The sequence below is a fragment of the Engystomops pustulosus genome, chromosome 2 (genome assembly GCF_040894005.1).
Source record: "Engystomops pustulosus chromosome 2, aEngPut4.maternal, whole genome shotgun sequence".
In the NCBI taxonomy this organism is placed as follows: Eukaryota; Metazoa; Chordata; class Amphibia; order Anura; family Leptodactylidae; genus Engystomops; species Engystomops pustulosus.
The window spans coordinates 226,077,216-226,087,175 of record NC_092412.1 but is presented as its reverse complement, the minus strand read 5'-3'; the positions used below and the strand labels follow the sequence as shown (position 1 = coordinate 226,087,175).

General features: G+C 39.6%; 1 protein-coding gene across 1 annotated transcript; it reads left to right on the top strand.

The window, feature by feature from the left end:
- The first annotated feature begins 3,227 nt into the window (after positions 1 to 3,227).
- Positions 3,228 to 7,976, top strand: LOC140116751 (protein kinase C theta type-like). Its single transcript, XM_072133184.1, has 4 exons — positions 3,228 to 3,610; positions 5,440 to 6,311; positions 6,447 to 6,483; positions 6,779 to 7,976. The coding sequence occupies exons 1-3, from the start codon at positions 3,323 to 3,325 to the stop codon at positions 6,469 to 6,471; spliced, it is 1,185 nt and encodes a 394-aa protein (XP_071989285.1). The 5' UTR covers positions 3,228 to 3,322; the 3' UTR covers positions 6,472 to 6,483; positions 6,779 to 7,976.
- Positions 7,977 to 9,960: the final 1,984 nt, after the last annotated feature.

Below are 9,960 nucleotides of genomic sequence, written 5' to 3'. Positions count from 1 at the left end.
AAGTCATAAAGGAACATAAAGCAAACTTGTGTCCAAATGCACATCTGATGACTCACAACACCAATGATAGATGCCTAGAAGAAAAAGGCATATTAATAGAAATAAAGTAGAAATAATAAATGAGGTGCTAAGTGACTGACACGTATATTTATAGATCTATATACACATACCAGCAATGTTTCCTATGCTAAAAGATCTTCTCAGCAGTGCAATCCCCTGAGCCGAGAAGCCGGATCACTTTACAGATGCAACAAAGAGGGAATTTTACACAATATAGGGATAAGCCTAAAATAGTCTAAACTATTCTTCCTTTAAAACTGGAAAATAGTGAAATGATTCCATGTAAATATGTCAACCTATTTTTCCCTATTTTAATAATTAGTCTACACCCCCTAAACTCTCCCTCAGAGTACAAAATAAAGTGTCTGGCAATTGCATACCGACTTCTTCCGATTGATTGCACATTAACTGTGAGCTGAATCCTGTGTATGGGCAGCTTAAAGGGATTGAACATGAATTTTTATTGATGGGTCAGCTCCTTGGCACTTCAAAGGCTAGAACTACATATCTGGGCCACTACAAAGTGCACAGAATTATCTGTGTCCAGTTCTGTACTCTACGTTATGGCAGGCCAAAATAGCTTCTCAGCAAAAGCACTACCAGGAACTGGCCATCATTATAACTTTGTGGACATCTCGCCCCCAGAAGTCTTCAGCTCCTTGTAACATATCTTATCATTGTACCTCCAAAATATTAGTCACTTACAGTATATTGTCCTCAGAATAACAGAATAACAACACACTCAGGGCCGGCACTAAGGGGCGGCAAACTGGGCGTTTGCCCAGGGCCCCCTGTCCTGTCCAGGGCCCCTCATGATATACTGTACTGAATGTGACTGCTCATAAAAGTTTCATTTTGGGGCCCCACTTTGTCTAAAACTGTCCCTGCCCACACTGTGCTCCTAGGGTAATATATACCTCTCCAACTCAACTAATCACCCTGTGACCCCTGCATATCTTAAATATATCTTGTGATTCCACATAACTAACTAATTCCAGAAATTATAATAGATATTATTCTCTTTGAATAAACTATTTAGAAACCCGCGAAAAAAAAAAAAAAAATGTCACTAAATAAGAAAATTCCCTCAAATAATTTTAATACATAGGGGGAAGGTGGCGGATTGGGAAAAATAATCGCAAAAGCTAGCAATAACCTAGCATTTGCGATTATTTCAGGGCCTCTGCGCCCATGGTGGTGCGCAGAGGTCCTGATAAATATGCCACATAGAGTCTATTGGACTTAGAAAACAAATGGGTCACGGTTCTAAGAACTTTTTAAATCCTTGTGAACAGACCTCTTCACAGCAGATCTGCCAGTGCTAAATGATGACAGCCTTGGCCATTGCGCCAGTACTGGGCATACCTGTGCAAGTGTTGGGGCCCACATAAGGCTGTACATAAGAAATCCATGGGGTGAGGGGCTGTATATAATCAATACATGAGGGCAGCTTTATGTAAAATAACCATAAGGGGGCTGTATATAAGATAACCATGATGGGACTTGTTTGGTATGATAAACAAAGGGAATATTTTAGGGAACAGGAAACTTATATTTTCAAAATTTTTAATGCCGCCATGTAAGTTAACTGCAAAGGGGCCCACTCTTTTGTTTGTGTAGAACTTTATGCGCGTGTATAATAGTATATAAATGTATATATGAGTTTGGAAAGGTGTTTGAATGTGTAAACATGTACAAGTATGCATTTTTTTACAGACAGAAGTAGGGCTACATTCAGAAGTCTTTTATGGGGTTCAGCCTTTCCTAATTATGCCCCTGAGTGTCTGGGTATATATATATATATATATATATTTATATATATATATATATATATATATATATATATATATATATATATACACATACCGTATTTTTCAGACTATAAGGCGCACTAAGATACCTTTGATTTTCTCAGAAATCAAAGGTGCGTCTTATAGTCCAGTGCGCCTTATATATGAACCGTACTTACAGACAACAGCTGCCTTGAACTGTGCACAGGTCTGCCACCTACTGGTCATTCATCCTTATAATCATGTGCGCCTTATAATCCGGTGCGCCCTTATATATGAACCTAGACGTTTTAGCAGGCATTTATAGATGGTGCGCCTTATACTCCGGTGCACCTTATAGTCCGAAAAATACTGTATATATTTTTTTTTTCTGTACTGTGACTTCTGTTCTAACTAAACAAGTGCAGCAAGGAACTACTAGTCCTATCCGTCAAATGTGATGACATCACAGAACTCCTCCTCCTATTCTACATATAAGAACAGGACAAAGAACTATATGTGGGGTAGGAGTGCTATTCCTACCCTACATATACAAGCATAATACAGTACTACTACTCCTCTCCGACATATAGAGGGCATAACACAGAAATACTACTCCTATCTGACATATAAAGGACATGTTACATAACTATTACTCCTATACTACATCTAAGAGTATAACACAGTACGACTACCTCTATCCTTCATCTATGCCACAGCACAGGACTGCTACAGCTTCTATCCTACATTCATAGACCCAATACAGTACCACTAGTACTACTAATGCAGGATAGATAGATAGATAGATAGATAGATAGATAGATAGATAGATAGACCTGTAAGTCACTGCATTATTACAGGGCTATAATCACTTATGAGGACAATATGGAGACTTGAAAATGACCAGTATCTACCTCTACATGAGTTATATGGAGTTAATATTGCATAACCTGGGTGTAGGAAATCATTTTGGTACCTTTTCTCCCCCAAAAAGTTGTATCCCCTCTGGAACCAGAAATGTTGGAAAATTGCAAAACTGTTCAAACCATGGTTGAACACTTATTAGATTCACCTTTTAAACATTTTACTCTTCAGAACCAAATATTATCTCAGATGAGCCCCTCTTTAGTGACCCTCATCCCAGATTTTATCAATTTCTATATAACTGCACTTTTTCCAGATTGCAGCCAATGCACTGGTGATGTATGATATGGGCACCGCTGCCAGCCCGGGCATAAGTCACATCCTCTGCCCATCTACCACTAATATAACAATACAATAATACATATAAATATACTAATTCCTCTGGACACTGTACTACCATGGCTGCTGCCCACAGTATAGATGGCAGAGCAGGTACATGATCCTACTGGCAGGTAGGTGCCACCTGAGCATTCCGTGACCTCTGACCTGTGACCTGCACACGGCCAACTGTCAGTTACCTTCAACTGTCGAAGGCAGCGACTGGATTGGATTCTACTGGATTCCCAAAGATGGCGTCTACAGGACACAGAGAAAGCGAGAAGAAGAGGAAGAGAGAAGAAGAGATGAGGAAGAGAGAAGAGAAGAAGAGGAAGAGAGAAAAGGTGAAGAGGAAGAGAGAAGAGGACAGCGAGAGCGGATTGAAGATAAAGAGGAGAGGAGAGATTGCCGGATTATTAGAGGATGACGGGCCAAGACCGGGCAGCAGCCAGGACCCTGTAACATCAAGCCCCTACCCCGACTTCTATGTCTACCGCCTCACCATCCATCAGGTGCTGGGTAGGGGCGGCTTTGGGAAAGTAAGTGGCATCATTTCTTATAAGAGGGACTGGGAACCTATTTATGTCATTTGCCATTATTTTCTGTTATCAGCCTTTCTATTCTGACAAGAGGGAAGATATTTTTAATGGGTGAATGTCTAGAGTAATATTTCTATACATATGTATATGGGATGACACTGGGATTAGGAAAAACACATTGGGGGGGGGGGGATTTATTAAGATTTGGGTTTAAAACTGCAATATTAAAATTGACCCCGCCAGTGCTCCGGTAACCGGACCTACTAAGAGGCTGTGCAATCTACCCTAGTTCGGAGCTAAGCCCAGGTCTGAACTGATGGAGAATTCTGCTATAGTCTGTGACTATAGTACATGCGCCATCCTAGAGCGTTCATGTCCATGATCACCCACCACCCGCTCCTCGACATGCCCAAAGTGGAAAGCAATTCACGAAAATAGGGAATCCTGCTGGAATGGGGGGATTTATGTGCCTGCTCCTTCAGATAAGACTTAATGAATCTCCCCAATTGTTGTTTTTTTTTATTTCCTTGCTCCACAAAGGCCAATAAGACACTATATATACTTCTGCCTACATTACATCCTCACTGCTTCCAACATGCATTTAGATGTATAAATCTCATTGACCACCATCACACAGAATCTGTCTCCAGTCTCCTCTATGTAAACCTATGTGATATGCTTATGGTTATGTTTTCTACATTGTATTTGCTTCCTTCTGCTCAGCTTTAAAGTGTAATTGCTACTGAATGGCTTACATCCAGTATAGATGGACCACAGAGCGAGTAAGGGGCCTGTAAGGGGAAGGGGCCTTAGGCTGATCTTCTTCTGACAAAGATTGCTGCATTTCCCTGCAGTCATCACTAGGGGGAGCTCAATGAAATATGATTTTTTAGCATTCATCGAGTTATAAAAAGCTGCATTACATTCTATGCACGGAGCTCCCCCTAGTAGTGGCATTAGGCAGAAAGTTTCATCATTTAGAGATGTATAGGAGAGATTAATCATTGTATTTATACCACTTGTCTGCTGTTAGTGCACTAAATTCTTAAAGTTTAGACTTGAGGGACTTGGTTCTTTTTCCAGCCTTATATACTATGAATTATATCATGTAATGAATGAGCACCACCTTTATAATGTGTAACGTTTTCAATAAAAACTTTCAGACTTTTTTTGACCCCAACAGGACTTGTTTTTGAGTTTCTGGTTTTTACTACCTCTCATTTCAAAAGCCATCTCTTTTTTCAGTTTAAATAGCTCTATATATTTCATGCAATGTACTAGAAAGCTGGAAAAAAATTCAAAGTGTGGTTAAATTTCTCCAAAAAATACATCTGTGATATTTTCTTGTGGGCTCTAATTTAACGGTTTTTACTGTATGCGCCAAATGACAATTCTCCTTTGTTTTCTGGTTTGGTGCGATCATAGGGATACCAAATGTATACAGGTTTATTATGTTTTAGTATAGATAAAAATGTAAATCTATTGTACAAAATTTTGTTTTGCTATTTTGCCAAGGTCTGAGGCCAATAACTTTTATATGTCATGTACGTTACTGTGTGAGGCGTCATTTGTATGTGAGAAGAACGGACATTTTCCATTTTGGGGACTGTATGACCCTTTGTCCACTATTTATTATACTTTTTATTTGTTTCAAAATGGCAAAAAAGTGGTGTTATGGACATTTGGGCGCTATGAGGCTCTTAATGCCACATAGATCACTCAGTGTACCCCACTGTCATAGCCGACATAAATGTCTGACCCCCAGCAGATCACTTAACTACCCTGTACGTAATAAATGTATAAGTATCTCCCCTTCCCATTCTCTTTAGGTGGTCCTGGCGTCATTCCCCGGCCGAAACACCTTCATGGCCGTGAAAGTTGTCCTCAAAACACCGGACAATACAGCAATGTTGATGAGAGAGCGACGGATACTCCAAAAAGCCCGAGAGTGCCCATTTCTATGCCATCTGTATGCCGCACATCAGTCTCAGCACGGGGCGTATTTCATCACGGAGTATCTGTCCGGCGGCAGCCTGCAGGCGTTAATCAGAATGTGCGGCAGCTTGAACATCGATAATGTGAGATTCTACACAGCAGAGATAGTATGTGGCCTCCAATTCCTCCATGGACATAACATCGTCCACAGAGATCTAAAGCCAGGAAACATCATGCTGGATAGAAGTGGGCACATCCGCATCATCGACCTGGGCCTTGCCCGCGATGGTGTCACCTCCTCCAATAAGACCCGTGGAGTGGTGGGCACAACCTGTTTTATGGCCCCAGAGGTGCTGCTGGATGAGGAATATGACGCAGCAGTGGACTGGTGGAGCCTGGGGATTGTTGTGTCCATAATGTCATCCGGATACTCCCCATTTTACTATGGGCCCATCAGGAGTGAGGCGGTTGAGTCCATCATCACCGAAATGCCAGAAATACCACCCTGGCTGGCCTCCGATTTAAAACATCTGATTAAAAACCTGCTGCGAAAAAATCCTGAGATGCGGCTGGGTGTGTCCGGTAACATCAGACACCATCCCTTCTTTGACAGCATTGGCTGGGAGGATCTTGAGGCCGGGAGAGCACAGCCCCCATTTACACCATTCAGGGCCGTTCTGAAGAACAAACACCTGCAGTGGCCGGGAGATGAAACACCTACTAACCCCGTGGCCGAATTCTCCTACATGTCACCTAGCTGGGCCCGGTAAGATCCTTCTCCTGTACAAAGCTTACATGTAATAGTCATTACTAACCTGATGTAGTCTCTTCCATAATCTTCTCCCTCCTGTTCTTCATTATTATTGCTCCTAACAATTACTATGTCTCTGCTTATTCTTAGGATGATGGAGAGATCCAGATTGTAAGATCTAAGACTGGTGAGTTCTCCATATATACATATCTAAGCACCTATTACAACACATCTATATACACATGACACACAATATAACACAACATATACATATTATATGTTTTGGTTCACCTTGGCTCCCTCATGGGCAGGACTAACAATACATGATATTGGCAAATACAGTTTTGAGCTTTTTACAGAAATTTCCACATTTATATATAAGACACAAATCTCATAAGAATAAATATTTTCATGTTACATTAGTTCTCTTGTCTATATATGTACAAGTGGTAGAAGTAACATTTCCCTCTTGTGTCTTGTAGGATCAGCCCGTGCCACTGCCCAGAACTTAATGCCTCCTGTACCCACCTCTGCTGCTGTGTGAGACCTCGGCTCGCCTACAACATCCTCTCTATGACATCAGGTTGCTGTACATTTCCATCATGACGTTGCCTCGGTGCTTGGCTTCGATCCTCTGATATCCGGCAGCGTCTGACATCACTTCCCTCCTGAAGAAACGTCCGGCTCCTGGAGAGGCCTGTGTGTCCTGCTCAGCACAGGCCTGGTAAGTTACACACACTACACACACATAGATACACTGATAGACACTTAGATAGATGTAGGTATAGACACACACATACATATATAGGATAGGTGTAGATACCGGCTTTGGTCCTGGGAATTGTTCCGATCGCCATATTTGGGGTCAGGAAGGAATTTTTCCACCTTGAGGAGCATTGGTTTGCTCATCAAGGAGGTTTTTGCCTTCCTCAGGATCATACAGAGCCATAAATAGGTATAGTATGATAGATTTGTAATCCCCCCAAATAAAATAAGTAATTAAAAATAATATATAAAATAACTAGACAAGTAGATCTCCCACTCCCCCCACACAAATTAGGTCAGTTAATATAGGTTACATAGGTTATAAGTGAATAGTGCAGATAAGGATTATTAATTTTAAAAATAACATTAAAAAAAGTATTAAAATGTAAAAAAAAACTAAGTATAGTCTCATAATAATAAATGACATAGAAAATATTTAAGAAGTAAAAACATACATCCCCCGCACACACATAAAGTTAGATAATGTAGGTTATAAAGTGAATAGTGTAGATACGGAATCATTAATTTTAGAAATAATATTAAAAAAATCTCAAAAAATAAGTGTTATTTAATAATAATAATAATTACTATTATTATGTATATACTCAAGTATAAGCCGACCCAAGTATAAGCCGAGGCCCCTCAAGTATAAGTCGAGTTTGGGGTTTCAGCACATTTTTTGTGCTAAAAAACTAGGCTTATACTCGAGTATATATGGTAATAATAATTTAGATAGAAAATATTAGAGAAGTAAATATATAGATCCCTCCCCAACACTAGGTTAGATAATGTTGACTACAATGTGGATTGTGTAGGTGAGTTATTACTACTATAAATAACATAAAAATATTTTTAAAAGCTAAAAAAAAAATTTGTGAAAAATTAGTGGTCTCATATTTTTTAGATTTCATGAATAAATAGCAATACATAAAATAGTAATATAGCTTAAAGAAAATATTTGATATTGTTTGTGTAATGAAAAGTTATGCAATTTTCCAATATACTTTCTGTATCAAATCCTCACGGTTTTCTAGATCTCTGCTTGCTGTCCTACTATAGAAAGCTTCTATTTTAACTTTCAGTGGATAGAAATCTGTCCATGGTCTTATGATGGACACTCAGGTGCAGGAGCAGTTATTATCACAGAGAGAAGATACAACAAGCCGTGCACCTATGTGCCATCACATGACCATGGGCAGATTATATCCACTGAAAGTTAAAATAGAAGCTTTCTATAGTAGGACAGCAAGCAGAGATCTAGAAAACCGTGAGGATTTGATACAGAAAGTATATTGGAAAATTGTATAAGTTTTTAAAACAGAAACCATATCAATTATTTTCTGAAAGTAGACAACCTATTTAAAGTAAAGATATAGAACCCCCCCCCCCCCATGCACACACATAATGTTACATAATGTAGGTTATAAAGTGAATAGTGTCGGTAAGAAATTATTAATTTAAAATCTAAAAAAAAAAATAAGTGTAGTTTAATAATAATCATTTAGATATAAAATATTATAGAAGTGAATATATAGATCCCTCCCCAACACTAGGTAAGATAATGTAGACTATGATGTGGACTTTAAATCTAAGTTATTATTAATATAAATAACATAAAAATATTTTAAAAAGCTAAAAAGAAATAGGTGAAGTCTCATAGTTTTTAGATTTTATGAATAAATAGCAATACAGAAAATAGTAATAGTAATATACCGCTTAGATTTATAAAATAAAAATACATAACACATTAAATACAAAACTATAAATAAAATATTTCCCTTCCCCCTTACATCTTGGTGTCTGTGTCTTTATTTACCTTGGATTTTCATGGAGGGTTCTAATACAGCGGTTACCGACCACCGAGCCAGGGCCCAAGACCGGTCAGTGGTCCACTCGATTCCATGCCCCATTACCTTTGTGATCTGTATGGAGGAGGTATAGATCAGTGGCTACATCTAGGGGGCCATTATAAGTTGGGAGGCTAGAGCAAAGGGGGTGTTATGATGCCTTCTTTTCTGTGGACTTCCCTTGGAGGAGGAGCTAGAGAAAACAGGGCATTATATGGAGGGCTCCCCAAAAAAGGAGGCACCATAAAAAGAGGGCTACATAAAAGGGGGCACTATAAAGGGGAGGATACAGAAAAGAGTGCACTGTAAGAAGGAGGCTACATTAAAGGGGGGTACCATAAGGAGGGGATACAAAAAAGATGCACTATATGAAGGGTGCTACAGAAATGAGGGAACTATAAGAGGATGGGCACTATTACAAGGGTGCTGCAAGAAGGCTACAGAAAAGATAAGGAAAGGGCTACAGGACAGGAGGGATTATAAGGGGGCAGCTGCAGGACAGGAGGGATTATAAGCGGGCAGGTACAGGGAAGAGGGCATTATAAGAAGGGGGACATGGGAAAGGTTTGGGTTAAGGATGGGGCACACAATTATTTTTCTATGGACAGTGAAACATGAAAGTGCAACCCACCTGTCCCTGGTTACAAAAAAAATTCATTAAGGCATAAACTTCCTCAGTCTTGTCTTTTCCAAAACGTAAAGGTCGAGTCCAGAGGAAAGAGGATAAATGTGTGATTGTGTGGGTTCCAGCAGTAGAGACATATAGAAGCCAGTGAAGACCAGGACATAGCTCTATCCTGCACTACATTAATGACTACTATGGGATGGGCAAACCCACAAGGTCCACAGGTACAAAGCAACATCTGAAGTCATGTGCATTGTGTGACATCTCCACTGAGAGACCTCCTGCAATCATAAATCATATCCCATGAATATGGAACAAATGTTTTTGTATGACACAACCTGTTTGAGGAGATATTTCCTTCTTGTACATCTTGGTGAGAACCATCACATATTTGAGGACTACAAATAGAACAAGTCCTTAATATACA